The sequence below is a fragment of the Carlito syrichta genome, unplaced genomic scaffold, assembly GCF_000164805.1.
Source record: "Carlito syrichta isolate Samal-C Ts95f unplaced genomic scaffold, Tarsius_syrichta-2.0.1 Scaffold131019, whole genome shotgun sequence".
NCBI classification, from domain to species: Eukaryota; Metazoa; Chordata; class Mammalia; order Primates; family Tarsiidae; genus Carlito; species Carlito syrichta.
This window is the reverse complement of record NW_007075115.1, coordinates 2,342-21,779: the sequence shown is the minus strand read 5'-3', so window position 1 is coordinate 21,779 and position 19,438 is coordinate 2,342. Positions and strand designations below refer to the sequence as shown.

The window sequence follows — 19,438 nt, the reverse complement described above, 5'->3', positions numbered from 1 at the left end:
TCCACTCACCTCAGCCTCCCAAAGCGTGGGATTATAGGCTGAGCCACCGAGCCCTGCTCCGTGCTACTCTTAAGCACTGACTCAGGCCAACTTGGCTCTCCTCCTTGGGTCCTGTTGCTGAGGATTTGAGCATTTTGTTATCAGCTGCGTGACTTTTAATACCTTCTGTAAGACTTCAGTGAATTTCTTAGTCTTCATCTTTTACACTTTTTAAAAAAAAATTGAGGCCAGGCTCGGTGGCTCAGTCTGTCTTCCCAGCACTTTGGGAGGCTGAGGAGAGTGGATTGCTTGAGCCCGCGGGTTTGAGACCAGTCGAGCAACTTGGCGAGACCTCATCTCTAAAATAAATCCAAAATTAGCCAGGCATGGTAATGCGCATCTGTAGTTCCAGCTACTTGGAAGGCTGAGGTGGAACGATCGCTAGCACCCAGCAGGTTGACGCTGGGGTAGCCATGAGTGTACCACTGCACTCCAGCCTGGGTGACAGAGTGAGACTCCAACTCAAAAAAAAATTAGAGATCTGTGCACTTGCCTAAGATTAGTATAAATCTGATCATTAAATAAAAGGGCAGAGATCAGATTTCCTTTGTTTTTATAACTAAACCAGAGTGGGGTTTTTCTGTTTTTATCTACCTAGGTTTGCCAACAGTCTTCCAATCAATGATCCCCTGCAGACAGTCTACCAGCTTATGTCCGGGCGGATGCCTGCCGCATCCACAGTGAGTGCTGCCTCACAATGGTTTGTGTGAGCTCTTCTGTCTATTGGGGGTTTGCTCTTTGATCAGATTTGTCACAGGACACAGGACCTGTGTGTCTGACTCTTTCTCCTTGTGCTCTTGAGCTCAACCATTATGGAATTGAAGTGACTCCGTCTTCCAAGGCTGAGAGTTTGTTCTCTGTTTTCTAATTCCAGTGTTGTGGAGATGAGAAGTGGGGAGATTGGAGGCCACACCTCGCCATGGTCCTCTCCAACTTGAGCAACAATGTGGATGTGGAGGCTAGGACAATGGCCACAATGGGCGACACTCTGGGTGGGTCTGGGGGTGGGGGCAGGCTGTCAGATGGGGTGAGAAAGGCTCAGTCGTATGGGTTGCCAGGACTCATGGGAGGCACGAGACTGCCATCTGATGTGTCTTGTGGCAGTGTCTGTTAGCTTCCTTCGACTTCCATGTGACTCCTAGGAACTGAGACGTGGCCTGTATTGTGTCTTTCCAGCTTCAAAAGGTCTCTTAGATGCAGCACACTTCTGCTACCTTATGGCCCAGGTTGGATTTGGAGTTTACACAAAGAAAACTACAAAGCTTGTCTTAATTGGATCAAATCACAGGTCAGGATCAAGTAACTGCAGTGCTGTTTTCCTTGACAAATGAAGCAGTTTCCTCTTCCTTAGTTGATTGCAAAGTGGCCTGCCTCTCATCTTTTCATGTAGCGGGAGATACTTCTGAGTGGCTTGCTCTAAGGTTGATTATGCCAGTAGTGGGCCATTGTTTTCAAGCCAAAATACTTCATTTTCTGAACAGCTTGCCATTTTTCAAGTTTGCAACCAACGAAGCCATTCAGAGGACGGAAGCGTACGAGTATGCCCAGTCGCTGGGCGCCCAGACCTGCTCCCTGCCCAGTTTCCAGGTGAGTGGACTGAGGCCTGCCTGCCGCCTGGGGGTGTGGTGGTCAGTGCTGGCTGACTTTTGGCTGTCTTGGTTTGAATTCTCCTGTAAAAAAATGACTCAGGTTTTTGGGCAGTCTTGGGAGACATTTGGTCTCTAATGTTTAGGAGCTAAACTATATGAATTGAGGATTTCTATTTGCATTTTGATTCTTAATATTTTAAACACTGAAACCTTAAGTACTTGATTTCAAGTACTTTCACATCAGCTATTTTTAGTATTTGGGGGAGTGTGGATAAGACTTGCCAATAATGGAGTGTCAGCAGAGAACATCCGTGGGACAGTTGGTAGCTTATGGGACGGGGGTCTGGGAGGGCATCTCAGGGTCTGTCTATTCTTGACTCACCATTCTTGAATACCACGTGAATGTATTCAAGGTGTAGAGGGAAAGTGGAGTGAGTTTCTGGGAAGCTCTGTTGTTACTTTGATCTTAGAGTGTCTTGGAATGAGGCTAGTCCTGTGGTTGGCGGGTGTGGGGCAGATGCCACACAACCCTCCAGAAAGTTCACAGTCTATAGGGAGATGTTGGGGAGGCGGGGAGCTGCAAGCTAGTGAGGCTGTGTCTTCTGTTTCAGGTGTTCAAGTTCATCTATTCCTGCCGCCTGGCTGAGATGGGGCTTGCCACGCAGGCCTTCCACTACTGTGAGGTGATTGCGAGGAGCATCCTGGCGCAGCCCCAGAAGCACTCCCCGGTGCTTGTCAGTCAGCTGGTCCAGGTGGGCTCTCAAGGACCTTCCTCATGGCACGTGCTGCCTCAGGAGAGTCAGGCCTGTCAGGGCCTCTGAGCTGAAGTGGCCTCACAGTGACTTGGGTGCTCCTCGCAGTGGGCCCCCAGACCCACTTGAGTGGGTCAGGGTCTTCAGATATGCTCGGGTGGGAGCCTATGCTTTGCATCTTCACATGGGTAGTCTCAGGCCTCTTGTTCCAGAGCAGCACCTTTGTGGTGAGCTCCAAAGTCTGAAGGACCCATCTCCAGGAAGTTCTTATTTTGAGGTGGTTTAGTCTGTTGGTTAAGAGTTGAAGCTTCCAGAACTTAACTGTCTGGAGTTGCACCCTAGCTGCCCTACCGTAAGCCTCAGATTTTTTACCTGTAAGATGGAGGTGGAGCCATATGAGGAGTACACGGGGCATGGGGAGCACTCGGTCAGTGCCTGGCACCTGGGGGGGGCAGTTGGCTAGCTCTTGGCACCTGGGGTAGGGATGAACTTGAACACCTGGCAGGGGAGCACTCAGTTCGTGCCTGGCACCTGGTGACCCCTGAAACAGGCCATACTGGGCTATTTCTCCTTACCCTGGTGGCTCCATTTTTTAAAATGATCATGTGATGCCTACAAAATGTATTAAGGGTAATTTTTAAAGTACAGAGAATTACTAAGAAATCCTTATGTCCTCATCTCTGGCGTCAGCAGTTACTAACACAGGCTAGACTAATTTTGTCTCTACCCACCCACTTGCCTCCCTCTGGCCTCCACCACACCTTCAACTCCCAGTCAGAATATGCACATCACCAGGTAGTTCACCATTCGGCAAGTCAAAGCAAGTCTCCATAATCAGATATAGTTGCAGGCAAGGCTGTCCCAGGTAAGGCCAGGAGCTGCTGGTGGGCTAAGAGGTTGTCTACAGGATTTCATGGTCATACAGCGTCATCTGTGCTTGGAATCTCTTGTCAGCACACCTTAGAAACACTCATGTAGCTGACAAAAACTTCATTTCCAGTTTAGCATTGAGGCTGTATTTGTTCCAGTGTAGGAGATGTTTTGACACCCACTTTGCTGTTGTCACCTGGTAGTAACGGGCTTGATTTTTTGTATGTAAAGATGGCTTCCCAGTTACGACTCTTCGACCCTCAACTAAAGGAGAAGCCAGAAGAGGAATCCTTCATCGAGCCTGCGTGGCTGGTTCACCTGAAGCATGTGGAGAAGCAGATCAAGGTACAGTCCCCTTGATGTGGAATTGGCACAGAGATAGTTGACAAAGTAGTTTGTGTCCCTGTTTTCACTTGAACGTATGTGATCTAAACCATGTCATTGTAGACAAATGTCTATTTTTAGAATTTCTTCACTCCTCAGAAAGGGCCTCGGGGGCTTCTTACTCTCCTGAAATGGAGCTGGTGTGGGTAGACTCACTGGAGGGAGGCTGCCAGGATGTGCACCACAGCCTGGGCTCTGTTCCCCTGCAGGAGGGGACATTGGTGTGGAGTCAGGAGAGAGCCTTCCCCCCACAATGTCCCAGCACACCAAGCTCCGAGGTGGAGCCATTGGACGGGCCAGGACTCAACCAGCCAGCAGCCCTGGGGACTGACAACCCACTGCTGGCAGTGCCCACACTGAGCAGTGAGCACCTGAGCCAGGGCATGCGGCTGATGCCCTCAGGTAAGCTGCGCTCCCCACTGGCTGAGGGGTGGTCCATGCCCCTTCCTCGTGGAGAACTGCTTTTGAGCACAAAATGATGTGGGTTTGCTGCCAGGTTGAGGTGGTATCTTGTGCCTCCGTGGTAGTTTGGGGGACATCAGAGTTCTCTTTCCTTCTCTTTCTGTGCCTCCCTGGGTGAACCCAAATCTCATGGTTTAAGCATCGATGTGAGAACAACACTGTGCCCTGGGTGTTGCCTGCTCGGCCTCTCGGCTCGCTTCTCTGGTAGCCCCTCGTGTGCAGTGTTTGGGTGGGCTCTCAACATGCCCCCGCAACCTGCTTCTCCTGGTCTGCCCGTCTCAGGAAGGACAACCCCAGTTCTTCCAAAGAGTGGGTCCACACCGCCTCCCCTCACACGTGCCTCTGGTTTGCCAGTCGGTCTCACCGGCGCAGCTGGTACACAGAGCCAGACTCCCGTGGTGCCCTGACCTTGTATCTAGATGAGCTGTTCTCTGCCTGTCACCTCCTGCTTTTGCCCTGGGCCTTCTTGACTCCCGATCTCAACCACGGAGAAAGGCTCCTCAGAATGGCCACGGGCCCGGCGGGGTCAGCCCCCAGCTCTCCTGCCTGTGCACTGCTCCCCACCCCAGGTTCCCACTGCCCTCCTGCCATTCTCCCAGCCTGATGCCACCCCTACCTCCACAGATGCTGTCACCACCACTGGTCGACTGTTCTCCTTAGCTCTCCTTCACCTTCTTCCTTGGTGCATCCACCCTCACCCCATGAGGACTCCTGGTCTGTTTTTCTCATGACGCACCCAAGGCCTGGCGTGGTGCTGACAGGCAGCAGCCCTTCCTGGTTTTGTGTTGAGTTGGATGAGTGAATGAATGAGTGAGTGGCCTGTTTGGCCACCAGCAGAGCTCTGTGCCAGGAGCCCCATGGTGTGCACTGGGCAGGGCTGTGGATTGGAGCCTGGTCCCCCGATGCTTGGTGCACAGGCATTCATCCTGCCCTGGCCCGAGAAAGCAAAACTGCTGATGGGGTGGTATGTTCAGCACTTTCTCTGGTTGTTGGATCTCCTAGTCTTGACAAGGCCATGTTGCTGTGTAAGTCACTGGTTGCCGTGTTTAGGGTGCAGCTCCCTCCAGTGACTTGAGTCCCAGGAGCCTGAAACATCCTCCTCTCCCCTGCAGCCCCACAGCCGCTCCCCAACAGCCAGTTGGCCAGCCCCGCCAGGGTGCCCATGTTCCCAGTGCCACCGCGCCCTGGGCCCCTTGAGCTGGGGCCCGGCTGTGGACCCACAGCATCTGTGCTTGGCTTCCCGGAGCCCTCCGGGCCTGACCCTGCAGCCCTGTGCCCAGGGCCCAGCCTGCCACCTGGTGGACCACCTCTTCCGGAAAGGAGATACCTGCCTCAGGAGGCCAGGGGCCCGGACCCAGGTAGGCCTTCCAAGATGCTCTCCTGAGAGCGGGGAGATTGTGGGAGAGACTGAGTGGTAGCCCATGCCCCTTCTGCAGGCTGCTTATGAGCACAAAATGATTTGGATTTGCTGCTGGGAGAGTTGGGGCGGTGTCTTGTACTACCATGGTAGTTTTGCAGATCTCAGAGTTCTCTTTCCTTCTCTTTCTGCTCTTCTTCCTCATTTGAGCATGAAACAAGTTACCTTGCTTGTGCTGGTGTAAGGTTCTGGAAGTTAGAGACCACAGATAGGTTAAGCGTCTCCCTGCAGTGGGAATATTAATACCAGTTTCTTTTGTGACTTGACTTTGTGTTCTGCTGTGAAGCTTAAATGGCAGTTGAGTGTAGTAGCTCATGCCTGTAATTCCAACACTTTGGGAGATGGAGGTGAGAGGATTGCCTGAGTCTGGGGGTTCAAGACCAGCTTGGGCAAGCTGACAAGAAAAAGGGCCATTCAGGCACATGCCTTGGCTCTTCCAGGGTCTTGTCTTAAGACAGTCCCTCTGCAATCCTCCTGCAGTACCCAAGTGGGGGTTGGCAGTTTGGTGGATCTTGTCCTGGTCTGTGTCTGTCTTTGTTTGGACCAAGGAAAACATAGGTCTGGCTTTAAAAAATAAGTAATTTCCACATATCTGGGACAATTTTCAGCCTTGGCTTCTGAAAAGAACACGGGTGTGGTGGCCCAGTAAGAAGCTGGTGTGTGTCTCGATCTGTCTGTCACACAAATGTCCTTATTCTGTGTGCTTCGAGTCTGGCAGTCCTAACGTCATGTTGCTCTCTCTCCCACTGACAGGGGTGCTGCCACAGGAGGTGCCTGTTGGAAACACACTGTCAGAACTCAACGAAGACAATTTTGGTGGAAAATTTGCTAATCTGGTACTTTCCCACATTTCCCATGATTTGTTTTCCGTTAAGTTCATTGACTAGGTACCCAAATTCCTTGTTCAATTTTAAGTAGAAAAATTGTGAAATTATTTTAAAAATTATTTCTTAAAGCAAAAGTGCTTCTGGCTGGGCTCGGGGGCTCACGCCTATAATTCCGGTACTTTGAGAGGCAGAGGTGAGAGGATTGCCTGAGCCCATGGGTTCAAGACCAATCTGGGCAACATGGTGAGACCTCGTCTCTACAATAAATCAAAAAATTAGCTGGACATAGTGGCACATGCCTATAGTTCCAACTACTTGGAAGGCTGAGGCGGAGGGATCACCTGAGCCCAGCGGGTCGAGGATGTGGTGACTGTGAGCCTGCCACTGCACTCCAGCCTGGGTGGCAGAGTGAGATTCCAACTCAAAAAAAAAAAGTGCTTCTAAATAGCTTTAATCCTTAGAATGTGAAGAGTCAGTAAAAACACTGGTCAGGCGGGGCTCAGTGGCTCAGCCTGTAATCCCGCGCCTTTGGGAGGCTGAGGTGAGCGGATTGCCTGAGCCTGCGAGTTCGAGACCTGCCTGGGCAGCAAGACCTCATCTCTACAATAAATCAAAAAATCAGCCGGGCGTGGTAGCGCATGCCTGTAATTCCGGCTACTTGAAAGGCTGAGGCGGAAGGATCGCCGGAGCCCAGCAGGTCGAGGCTGCGGTGGCCGGGGGCGGCCACTGCACTCCAGTCTGGGCGACAGAGTGAGACTCCAACTCAAAAAACAAAAAACAAAAACACTGGTCAGGAAAGATTGGGAAGAGAGAATTCAATAGTGTAACAAAGTAGAAGAAATACCCCAATATAAAGAAATCTGTTAGCCGGGCTTGGTGGCTCAGCCTGTAATCCTGCACCTTTGGGAGGCTGAGGTGAGCGGATTGCCTGAGCCTGCGGGTTCGAGACCCGCCTGGGCAGCAAGACCTCATCTCTACAATAAATCAAAAACTCAGCCAGGCGTGGTAGCGCATGCCTGTAATTCCGGCTACTTGGAAGGCTGAGGTGGAAGGATTGCCAGAGCCCAGCAGGTCGAGGCTGCAGTGGCCGGGAGCAGCCACTGCACTCCAGTCTGGGTGACAGAGTGAGATTCCAACTCCAAAAAAAAAAAAAGAAATCTCTTTGTTAATTTTCCCAAAATGGAGAACTTCCCTGCTTTCTGGATCTTTCTTCCTGCAGTAGAATTTCTAACGTTTTCACTGGTTTTCCTGAGGTTAAGATTCAGTTTAGCAGACACATTTGGTACATGTACCTCCTTTGTTCGCTTTGATCCCAACCAGGAGGGACAAGTGCTTTTACACAAACCACATTCTGGAATCTTCTTTACAGATCTCCAGCTCTTTATGAGCATCCTTATGGGCGTCCCATCAGTAGGCAGTTGCTGTAGTTTGAACTTGCATGTGTGGTGTCCCTGAAAAGTAAAAATGAAGGTCTTACTGTATTGAAAACAATGTCTTAACCCAGGAGTAAACTTTTAAAAAGTTCTTTTATCTTTTACGATGCCTACTGCCCTGTCTCACAGTGACCCCCTCAGTGCACGTGCACATGCTGTTTCTTCAGCCAGTAATTCCTGGAGAGTGACAGAATCTGTATCTGAGCACTGTGACACTGCTGGACAGGGTTGCTTCTCAAGTGTAGTGGCTCTTCTCTTGTCAGGCCTGGGGGAGGCTCAGGATGCCCATGGGAAGGGGCTGCTTTCCAGGGGGGAGGCTCAGGACACCCCTGGTGTGACTGCTTCCTCAGTCCCTCCCTGCTTCCCCCGTGTATCGGCATCATTTGACCTCTCAGTGGCAATTTAGGGGAACACTTGTGGAGGGCTCCCCTCCCCACTTCCCTTCAGTTTCTGGACAAGGAGCCCCAGGATACCCTACTCACTTGTTGCCTCGGGACAGGGCCCCTCGAGGACCGCACCAGATTCGGAGACCCCCTCAGGATGGGATCATGCTGACTCAGGTCCCACCCAGCCGCCTCTGTCTCTGACACCTCCTGAAACGAAGAGACCTGGACAGGCCAACAAAAAAGAGACCAAAGCGCCTAAGAAGGTAAAGCGCCACCCACCCCGGCAGCCGTGTCCCATGAGTGAGGGGCAAAGCGGAGGCCTTCATTCCTCTTTAACTACACTAAGCACTCCATCCTTGTATACACACTTGAGTGTCACATGCACAGCGGATGAACATTGGTGTGTGTGCGCCCACATGGAACCACCCCCCATTTAGTGTGCAGATGGTCCAGGCCCCAGAGGTCCTCTCCTGGCTGTTACCTGTCAAACCTATCCCCTAGGGTGGCCAGAGGGGTCAGACAGTAGCTGTTTGTTCTTACCGTCATGTGCCGCAGTTGTACTGATCCCTTCTCCTGGTTGTGGACGTTGGGCAGTTGTCAGCTTGGGCTGTTCCCGTGAAGTCACATGAGCGTTTTTGTCTGTCTTTTGTCTCCTTTCTCTTGGGCATGTGCCAGGGAGTGGAGCCTTTAGGTCACAGAAAAAGGGCATGTTCACTTCAGGGGACACTGCTGAGCAGTTTTCCTGGGTGCTTGTGCCAAGGGACACATCCCACCCTAGAGTATGGAGTCCAGGGCTCCGCATCTTCACCAGCACCTGGCCCCACCAGTCCCTTGAGCTCAGCTGGGGTTGGCGATGTTTTATTGTCTTACCTTACATCTCCCTGATGATTGATGATGCTGAGTGCCTTGTCATGTGCTTATCATCTCTCTGCTCTTTTGTGAAGTGCTTGTTTAAGTCTCTTTTTTTTTTTTAAGAGATGGGTTTAGCCATTCACAGTGGCTCACACCTATAATCCTAGCACTTTGGGGAGGCCAAGGTGAGAGGATTACCTGAGCCCATGGGTTTGAGACCAGCTTGGGCAACATGGCGAGACCTTATCTCAACAATAAATCAAGAAAAGTTAGCTGGGCGTGGTGGTATGTGCCTGTGGTTCCAGCTACTTGGGAGGCTGAGGTGAAATGATTGCCTGAGCCCATCAGGTCGAGGCTGTTGTGGCCATGAGCATGCCACTGCACTCCAGCCAAAGTGACAGAGTGAGACTTTGATGGAAAAAAAAAAAAAAAGAGATGGGGTCTTGCTGTGTTGCCTGGGCTGTTCTTGAACTCCTGCACTCAAGCAGTTCTCCTGCCTTGGCCTCCCTAATAGCTGGTACTGCAGGTGTGGCCACCGCACCTGGCTTCCCTGTCCATTTTTGTTTGGGCCGTCTTAGTGACTTGCAGGAATCCTTTCTGTGTTGTAAATGTGAGTCCATTGTTAGACACGTATATTGTGAATATCTTCCCGCAGTCTGTAGGTTACTTTTTTACTCAATGTATCTTATGAAGAACATAGTTCTTCCTTTTAATAGAAGTGATTTTTCTTTTATGGCTACTGCCTTGAAAATAAACACATTTAATTCATGATCTGGAGGCTGAGGCCAGAGGACTGCTTAAGCCCAGAAGTTGGAGGCTGCAGTAAGCTATTGTTGTGCCACTGTACTCCAACCTAGGCAACAGGGCAAAACTCTGTCTCCACAAAAAAAAGAAATTGTTCAAAATGTGTGTGAATTGTGAGATAAAACATGACACTTCAAACAGGTTGTAAGCTAAGACTACTGCACACCTCCCAGGTTCAGGCTGCCTCCTCAGTAGAGTTCATAGAGAAGAACTGAGGGTGTGTATGTAACTGCTGTGGCCTTTTTTTTTTTTTTTTTAAGTAGAAATGAAGTACGGCATGTGAAACATAAAATGACATTTCCTAATAACCATGCTGTCCTGTGTAAGAGACACAGGGTACTTGGCTTAAGAGCCCCATGCTAACTGGCTCAGCCCTTCTCCCCAGAGTGGGTGTAGAGGCTTCATTGCCAGAGTTCAGACACAAGAAGCCCACAGAGGCATATTGTTGGGTCTGATTTGTTGTGATTAAGGTGACATGCATAACATTTACTGTCTTTTGTTTTTGTTTTGAGTCGGGGTTTCCACTCTGTCACCCAGGCTGGAGTGTAGTGGCATTATCATGGCTCACTGCAGCCTCGACTTCCTGGGCTCAGGCTATCCTCCTGCCTCAGCCTCCCAAGTAGCTGGGACTACAGGCATGTACCACCATGCCCGAGGAATTTTTTTATTTTTTGTAGCGACATGGTCTCACTATTTTGCCTAAGCCGGTCTTGGACTCTTGGGCTCAAGCTCTTCTCCTGCCTCATCCTCTCAAAGTGTTAGGATTACAGGCGTGAGCCACCACACCCAGCCTAAAATTTATGATTTCTTTTTTTTGAGTTGGAGTTTCACTCTGTTGCCCAGGCTGGAGGGCACAATCCTTCTGCCTCAGCCTTTCAACAGGCACGTACTACCATGCCCAGCTCATTATTATTATTTTTTTATTTATTGTAGAGACGAGATCTCACCAAGTTGCCCAGGCTGGTCTCAAACCCCTGAGCTCAGGCAGTCCTCTCGCCTCGGCCTCCCAGAGTGCTGGGATTACAGGCTTGAGCCTCTGGCCCATTTTAAGCATTTTTAAGTGTAGTTTCTTGTCACTAAACACACTCAGTGTTGTGCAGCCATCACCTCCACCCATCTCCAGAACTTTCCATCTTCCCAAACCACACTCTGTCCTATGAAACACACTCCCATCCTTTCCGCAGTCCCTGGCCCTGTTTCACTTCCTGACTCTGTGGCTCTGAGGACTGTGGGCCCCTCCTGTGAGTGACTCATATCGGGTGTGTCTTTTTGCCTCTGACTGATTTCACTGAACATGATGTTTGCAAGTTTGTTCTGATGCTTTTATATTTAGAGTGAATCCTGGTTCTCTCGTTGGCTGCCTGGGAAGAGGAGAACAGAAGCTTATTTGCCAGATGACAAGAACAAGTCGGTGAGTGTTGTCAGATATGGTGCAAGGGAATCTCAAGGAATTGTGGCAACTTCCGATCACTTTCCAGACAGAGCAGTTGTTTTCTGAAGTTTTGAAGCATCATAATTAACCTTTAGCTTCACACTTCTGATTTTTCTTTTTAAAATCTTGACAGATTGTTTGGGATGAAAAGAAAAACCAGTGGGTGAATTTAAATGAGCCGGAAGAGGAGGTAACTCATTACTGGGTATCAGGCTGTAAGGGTTTTGGACCTGTCATGGTTGGGTGTCTGGTGCTCTTTTGGGGGGTCCTCCCTGTGGGAAATTCCAGTAGGTTGTGGGTGCAGAGTGATTTCTGAAGCTGCTTTTTCTTCTGCAGAAGAAGGCCCCGCCGCCACCCCCAACCTCATTTCCCAAGTCCATGCCAGCTGCCCCGCCTGGCCCCACGGGGCCACCTGGAGCCACCGTGAATGTGTTCTCCCGAAGAGCAGGTGAGAGGCCAGAGCCAGGGCTTGTATGGGTCGAGTATTGTTGAGCAGTGTGCCAGGTCAGCAGTTGAATGTGTATGGGAGATTGTAGTTCGTCACATGTCGGAAGGTCATGTTTTGTGAAGATAAATTCTTGGGGAAGAGGCCAGCTCTCCAGAGTCTTGAATACCCCTCAGCAATACATGTGCACTACTGAGCTGTGGGCAGGCACTTGTGACTCTGTGGTGAGGTGGGAAGCCTTGCCCAGGGCCCAAGCCAATTCACATCTCTATAAAGAGGTGCCTTTTCCCCAGCCGGGCTACACGGCAGCCTCCAGGGCATCCCTGCTGCTTCCCTTCCAACACTGAAACCAGCTGTTTGGAAGCTGGAGGCCATGTGGGATGTTGACCTGAATCTGCTCCCCTTCCCCTTTGTAGCCGGAACCAGAGCTCGCTATGTGGACGTTCTGAACCCAGGTGGGACCCCTCGGAGGGAGCCAGCTCTCGCCCCGGCCGACTTTTTTGCTCCACTCGCTCCACTTCCGATTCCTGCCAACTTGTTTGTACCGACCCCAGGTAGGCACCAACTCCAGGTGGGCCCCAATGTAGGGCACCATCCCCTGGTGGGCACCAACCCCGGGTGGGCACCAACCAAGATAGGCAGAAAAGAACCAGCATCTTTGTCCATCCTCTGGCTTCCTGACCTTTGACTCTTTTCTATGATCTCTGACCTAAAGCTTCCTTGAAAATAATGACCTGGCCAGTGTGCCAAGAAACCAAGGTGTGTCTGTGCTTGGCCATCGATTTCTTGGCCTCTCCATCAGCATGCCCCACTCCTGAGTGTTCTGTATGAAACCTCTGAGGTTTTGCACGGCTGATGGTCTCCTACATGCTTATTCATAGATGTCGAAGAAGCACAGCTTGCAGATGGGGCTGGCAGGGAAGGGCACATACCAGCTGGGGGCCAGGCAGACACAGAGCCCACCCCAGATTCCCAGGTAAGTAGGTACCACTGGGTAGTAAGGACGTCCCCTGGGAGAATGTGCTTTTTGACCCTGCTGGACCCACCAGTGTCCAGTGTGCAGAGGATATGCCATATTAAACGCTCAGCACGGACATGTGCTAGAGACAAGAAAGAGAAAGGTGGGCAGGGCCAGGGCTGGGTAGAGGACGGGAGTGAGTGTTCCATGGGGACAGTGTCAGTTTAGGAAAAAGGAAGGTTCTAGAGATGGAAAGTGGTGATGGCTGCACAACGTTGTGGGTGTGCTTAAGGCCACTGGACTCAGGCACCTAGAAACAGTTAAAATGGAAAATGTTATGTGCATTTTACCATGATAAGAAATGGGAAAGAATAAGTTATTCTAAGTTTTTTTTTTTAAATTACATAGCAGTAATAAAAGTTAAATAGAGCATATCTTTACCTAAAAAAACACAAACAACTCTCATGTGAAGGAGAACAGCTCAGACCATAGTCTCTGAGGTTGGACAGGCCTGGGTCAAATCTTGGTTCTCTGGCCCCATCACTAGCTCTTAAAGCACTGGGCAGCCACTGGCCTTCTCTAAGCCTCAGTTTTCTCCTCTGTAAAATCAGACTAACAATAGTACCAAATTGGAAGTCTGTCTTGGGGCCCTGAGACCTGTGTGGACACACAGTAGGTACTAAGTAAGGAACTGTCAGGACCTGGAGTCCATAGGACAGTGCAGTGGGATCCCATGTGGGTGACTTGTTGATTTCTCACCAGGGAGCACTTGACATGGAAGAGGGTTGTGTTACCCGGGCAGGAGGCACAGCTCAGTGTTCCCTGCCTGGTGTGAAAGACGTTCAGGTTCCCTGGGATTTGCAGGCTGCTGCAAGTCTTCTTTTTCTCAGCAGGTTTTAAACTCTGCAGTGTCAGCTCTTGGCTCTGAACTCCCACCTGCCAAGCTGGATGGTTCCCAGGGTGGAGAGGTAAGGAGGGGTGCCAACCGCCTCTCACAGCGTGGGCCTGGCAGCTTGCTTGTATTATCCAGATGCCTCTTCCTTTAAAGATGTGTGACAGTGGACAGAAGAGGCAGTTCGGAAACAAAAACACTTCAAAAGTGTTGTATTCCTGGAAAACACCCTTTATTTGTCATAGCAGAACTCTTCAAGGGCTCCAAGGAGGGCGTGAGGGGCTTGCAGTGACTGTCACCAGTTGTTCCCCCACAGTAGCACTGAGGGAGCTCGACAAGGGATGCTGTTGTAGACGAGGCTCTCCCCCACTCCCCCCTCAAGAACTTTACATGAAGATAGGAACTTGAAGCTAACTCTGGCTTTCTTCCCTTTGGAGTGATATTGATCCTAATGGCATCCAAAAGCTTTGAAATTGACCTGACAGCTTGGAGCAGTGACCTGCATGTTGACTCTTGTCTGTATTCTGTGTGTGTCTTGCTGTTTTGTAGCTTTCGCGCTGTAGTTCAATGAGTTCATTATCGCGTGAAGTGAACCAGCACTTGAATCAGGTACCTGGCTGGCGGCTCCCACTTAATGTGGGAGTCAACTGTGTTGCCTCGCCTTTCCCTCGAGAGCTGGTGCCAGCTCACGTGTGCACTGTCACTAACATCACCCAGCATTTCCTCGAGCGTCACACCACGGGATGCAGTGTTCCCTTCTTTTCAATGGCCTGTAAGGGGTGTGCTGTTAGCCTCAGATACATTGAGGCTTGAACTGACCCCAAAATGGTCATAGTAAATGAATGGTTTTCGCTCTTCCTGAATTGGTTTTCCAGTGCTGGACCTGGGCGTAGCCTCCCTGGGGGTGTCACCTGGGTCAGGATGTGCTCCTCTGGAATTCTTTCTGTCCAAGCATGCGAAGGTCTGAGGCCAGCATGAGCGCCAATGCTTGCGTCCTGGGGCCAGCCTAAGTGGGAGGGGAAGAAATACATCTTCTGTGTGTGTCATGGAACTCGCTATATTGCTGGCTCAGCAGAAGGCCTTGATGTGACCCTCGCACCCACATATGGAACCGGATCTTACTGCTGGACGCTTGGGTTGGAAGTGATGAGAGCAGCCCACTAACTACTTAGATTCAGGGTGCCGCTGCAGCGCCACGCACGGCTTATCTGCATGTTCTGGTGTGGAGCATCTTCCTCTGCATGTTGCTGTGCTTTCTACCACTTTCTATGAACTTTAGATAACTAGATCCAGTGTTGCAGGCGGCACCTCCGACATGCTTCTGTAGCTTATCTAAAGGTCTCATAAGCCCTCACTTAGAAGTAGTGTCTGCATCTGCACTTGAACCCCAGCTGTGGGTAGCACTGCCCCAATGATATGACCTCTCTATGGCTCCCAGGCTCCTGGCGACCTCTCTGCAGCAGGGGGCCCTCCCGGAGGGACTGTGCCCTTCTACAACCCAGCCCAGCTGGCACAGGTGAGTGAGTGGCCTTTGCCTTCCCCTTTGTGGCCTCCTGCCCCGGCTGCCCAGTGACTGACTGCTTCCTCCCTGGATTCTCTTCTAATCACATTTGTCACTCATGGGTGACAGCCCACAGGCATGCTGCAAGAAGCAGCTGCTGTTCCCTGCCCCTCCTGTCCTGCCCTTGCTCTCTCCTGGAGGCCGTCACTGCCTTCCGGCTGACTGTGGTGATGGCAGCACCCCTCGTGTACTGCCCCTTGACATTCCGAGGCATTCCTTGGGGGCTCCTTCCAGGGGGTGAGGCTTTGGCCACTCCAGGGATCGTCTGTGAACACTAAGTTCACTGTGATTCTGGACGCTTTTTGGTTCTTCCTGGTGTGTAACTTTTTTTTTCTAAGTTGGAGTCTCACTCTGTTGCCCAGGCTGGAGTGCAGTGGCATGCTCACGGCCACCCCAGCGTCAACCCGCTGGGCTCAGGTGATCCTTCCTCCTCAGCCTTCCAAGTAGCCAGAACTGCAGGCATGCACTAACATGCCTGGCTAATTTTTTAATTTATTATAGAGACGAGGTCTCGTTAAGTTACACCCGGGCTAGTCACAAACCCGTGGGCTCAGGCAATCCGCTTGCCTCAGCCTCTGAAGTGCTGGGATGGCAGGCTGAGCCACCAAGCCCGGCCGTACCTTTTAAGTGTGTGTGGCCTTCTGCTTGTGTGTCCCCAGTTCCAGGCAGTGCTCATGTCCTAACAGCATCAGGGCTGGAGGGCTACCTCAGCACCCCCCCTTGCCCTGGGGACCCGGATCTCCAAGTGGAACCCCTTGGCTCTGGGGACCCAGTTGCTCCAGGTTAGACCTCCTGGCTCTGGGACCCTTCACTGTTGCTTTTCTTGGTTGCTCCATTGTCTTGGTGATACTCATCCTCCAGTTGCTGCTTTTTTGTTTTTTATATTTTTATTTTTTTGTTTCCCAGTAGCTTCTTTGCAAGGTCACAGAAAGGATTTGTAATGACCCTCATGTCTGAAAATGCCTCTTTGGTGTACTTGGTTGGTTGTCTGGCTGGGTAGAGTCCCTGGGCAGAGTCACTCTCAGAACTGCAAGTGCCTTTCTGTATTTGGTGTCTGCGGTTCTGTGGTCCCAGGAAGTTCTGCCACAGACCTTTCAGGGCCTCTCGTGTGTCTCGCTGGAAACCTGTGCAGCTTCTCCGTCCCCGGGGCCACAATGTTGTGCTACCCATGCCTCGGTGTAGGTCTGCCTTCCTCAGTGTGCCCCCCTTGGGTCTGGGCTCATGTATGTCCATCAGGGAATGTTCTAGAATGTTTTCTGTGATTTCTTCCCCTCAGCTTTGCCTCTCCTCCTCTCCATTCTCTTGCCCATGGACTGGAGACTGCAGATTGAGGGAGCTGAGTGGTGCTGCTTGGCACTCAGCCCCTGCCATACCAGCTGCCCTCAGCACCTGGCAGGCCTGCCCCACTCCGATTGCATTTTCCTGGGCCAGGGTGGTGCTGCCACCCTGTCCTTCTGCAGTCGAGGCTGCTCCCCTCGGGACTGTGCATCTCAGGCTCCCACCTGACCCTCCACCCATTCTTGGCTTCCAGATCTGGCTGTTTTTTCTCTCCTCTTCCCTTTATCTTGTTTCGCCTTTATAAACTTTCCCTGGCGTTGACCCCCATGAAGCTCAGAGAGGGAGAAGAGTGCATGCCTGTGCTGGTCGGCGACTGCATCTGCTGCCCCCATGTCCCCAGCAGCAGCAGCAGGCCAGGCCACCGCCCTTCTCAGGACTCATGGACATGCAGCCGGCCTGCTGCAGAGGGGCTCCGGATCTCATGCCCTGACAAGATGGCAGCCTCCCCTGCTGATGGATAGCGAGCGCTGATTGCTGCAGGCTCAGTACTTCCAGGGAGCCCGAGGGCTTGATGCTGACTTGTCAGTTCCTGGAGACTTTTTTTTTCTATATTTATTTATGTAGGGCCAGGGTCTCATTTTGTCGTTCAGGCTGGTATGCAGTGGCATGATCATGGCTTACCACAGTCTCAAACTCCTGGGTTCAGGTGATCCTTCTGCCTCAGCCGCCCAAGTAGCTGCGACTACAGGCACAGACCTCTGTGCCCAGCTGGCTTTTTTTACTTTTTATAGAAATAAGGTCTTGCTAAGTTGTTCAGGCTGGTCTTGTCCTCCCGGACTCAGGCGATCCTTCTGCCTCAGCCTCTCAAGTAGCTGGGATTACAGGCACATACCACCATGCTGGGCTAACTTTTGGATACTTTTTTGCAGAAACGAAGTCTTGCTATGTTGTTCAGGCTAGTCCTGACCTCCTGGGCTCAGGTGATCTTCCTGTCTCCGCCTCCAGAGTAGCTGGGAGTACAGGCACATACTCCCATGCCGGCTAATTTTTGGATTTTTTTTTTTTGGTAAAGACTGGGTCTCGCTATGTTGTTCAGGCTGATCTCAAACTTCTGGGCTCAAGCAATTCTCCTGCCTCAGCCTCCCAAAGTTCTGGGGTTACACACGTGAGCTGCCATGCCCAGCCACCTATAGGCTTTTAGAAACAAAAGCCCAGCATCCATCTGCTGGTGTTCATGGCCTGCGTGGTCAGTATGTAGACCAGCCCCTGATGCACTGTCACTGGGCACTGCCACCCATAGGGACATGCAGAGGTCAGTGCTGTTTCTTTCATTGCAGCCCTCCGCCACCTCTGGGAGCTCAAGGCCAGGGAGGATCGGCCAGAGGAAATACCCAGCACTGAACTAGAAGCATCCCTGTGTGGATTCGCATTTGGAAACCCAAGGTTACTGTTCTCTGCCGAGGACCCAACTGCCCATGATCTCTTCTATCTCCAGACAGACACAGCAGTGACTTGAAGCTGGTCTTACTCTGCATCCCTCCTTTGCCACTGTCTTTATGAATGATTTTGAAAGTTACTTCCACGGTTCCTTTCAGATATGGAATAGAAAGAGAGGGAATCTTTGATCAAAATCTTTTCCCTGAAAGAACGGTGTCACTTTCTTAGTGATTCTGGGTGACTTCAGTCATCTAGGAATGTTCTCTAAGTGAAATTGGAGGTCTTTGCCACAGGAGAGCAGCGATGGTCGGGAGGTAGCTGGACCTTCTCAAAACCCAGCTGGGAATTGTTGCCAGGGACTCCCATAGTCCTTAGGGTGCTGGAAGAAGGGTGTGCGAGGGAGCCTTGTCACCCGCCCTGCAGCCAGGGCAGCTCTGCCCCTCACCAGCATCTTGGAGGAGCCATGCATTGGTTTGGCAACACTCACAGTTGGGTTTTGAAAGAGGCCCTCATTACCTGTTTCTGTAGCAAAGACATTTCCAGCTTTCCTCGCTTCTATGGCCTAATTAGATCATGGATGATTCCACACACCCAAAGCAGCAGGCACTGCCCACCCTCCAGGTGTGGCACGGGCACTGGGAGGGAGCAAGCTGGTTCCTTGATGCAATGGTTCACACCGATCTGCAGTGATGAGCTGTGGCCAGAAGAAATGTGAGGTGAGTTTTGTTTCACATGAAGCCATCTGGCTGGACATAGAGACTGGATCGCCACTGTGTGTACAGCGCTGCCCTTCCTGTGGGGGCTTTCATACTGCAACCCAGTAGGCATGCTTTCCTCACCCAGGTGACACATCCATAGCTTGGTGACATCGTGGAGAGGGTGGCTTAGAACAGACTCATCCCAGCAGCTCTGGAAACCATCACCCCTGCCCCTGGATTTCTCCACATGAGTCTTCAGTACTGGGGTGTGGCTGCCCGCCCCTGCAGAGGAACACCTCCCTTCATGGCCGCAAAGCTTTAAGGCTTCATCGACTGTTCCAAAAACTGTTTGTGTTCTTGTTAAGTCAGTCTAAAGAGACTGAAGAAGAGACTTGAATATTTATAAAAAATCAGTAGGTAATCATTTCTGTAGATTCTGCTGGGGGAACATAAGACAGTCTGGCATTTTAAAATAAGTGTAGAAATTGTAGAATGTGGAATGAGCACAGCCTTCCCGGTTTTCTGTTTCACTTGATCATCTAGGAAAGGCCCCAGGACATTTTCTAGAATATTTCATAGACTGGATCCATTGTCCTTGTCACTTTGAGAAAGGCGTGTCCCTGTGACAGGGCAGCCCTGTGTCCCTTGGTTGGCTCGTGTGGTTCTGGGACCTCGGTCGGCCCTGCTCTCTGTTTTGGGTCGCCTGCCCACGACTTTTGATTCAAGAAGCTTCCTCCAGGCGGGAGCTGCTATTTTCCTAAATGCAAATTGTTACACAGCAAATCGTTGAATAAAATATTTTGCGCTCTCAAGCACCTTCACCTGTGGTTCTCTTGGGTTTGTTGGAAGTGACCTGCGGGTGTTGTGTGCCCGGGGCAGGCCCCTTGCGCTCGCGGAACCTTCCTGGACCTGTGCCCCGTCC

General features: G+C 51.2%; 1 protein-coding gene across 1 annotated transcript in view; it reads left to right on the top strand.

Annotated features, from left to right (window-relative positions):
* Positions 1-17,787, top strand: part of SEC16A (SEC16 homolog A, endoplasmic reticulum export factor) — a 35,767-nt gene extending 17,980 nt beyond the window's left edge. Inside the window, exons 13-31 of the mRNA XM_021708141.1 lie at positions 638-719; positions 914-1,031; positions 1,216-1,327; positions 1,521-1,626; positions 2,240-2,380; positions 3,482-3,595; positions 3,844-4,036; positions 5,209-5,454; positions 6,267-6,349; positions 8,273-8,422; positions 11,149-11,226; positions 11,381-11,437; positions 11,584-11,695; positions 12,109-12,246; positions 12,574-12,668; positions 13,544-13,618; positions 14,092-14,151; positions 14,981-15,058; positions 17,719-17,787. Coding sequence (XP_021563816.1) covers positions 638-719; positions 914-1,031; positions 1,216-1,327; positions 1,521-1,626; positions 2,240-2,380; positions 3,482-3,595; positions 3,844-4,036; positions 5,209-5,454; positions 6,267-6,349; positions 8,273-8,422; positions 11,149-11,226; positions 11,381-11,437; positions 11,584-11,695; positions 12,109-12,246; positions 12,574-12,668; positions 13,544-13,618; positions 14,092-14,151; positions 14,981-15,058; positions 17,719-17,787 — 2,107 coding nt within the window. The remainder of the gene's footprint in view (positions 1-637; positions 720-913; positions 1,032-1,215; positions 1,328-1,520; positions 1,627-2,239; positions 2,381-3,481; positions 3,596-3,843; positions 4,037-5,208; positions 5,455-6,266; positions 6,350-8,272; positions 8,423-11,148; positions 11,227-11,380; positions 11,438-11,583; positions 11,696-12,108; positions 12,247-12,573; positions 12,669-13,543; positions 13,619-14,091; positions 14,152-14,980; positions 15,059-17,718) is intronic.
* The last annotated feature ends 1,651 nt before the right edge of the window (positions 17,788-19,438 follow it).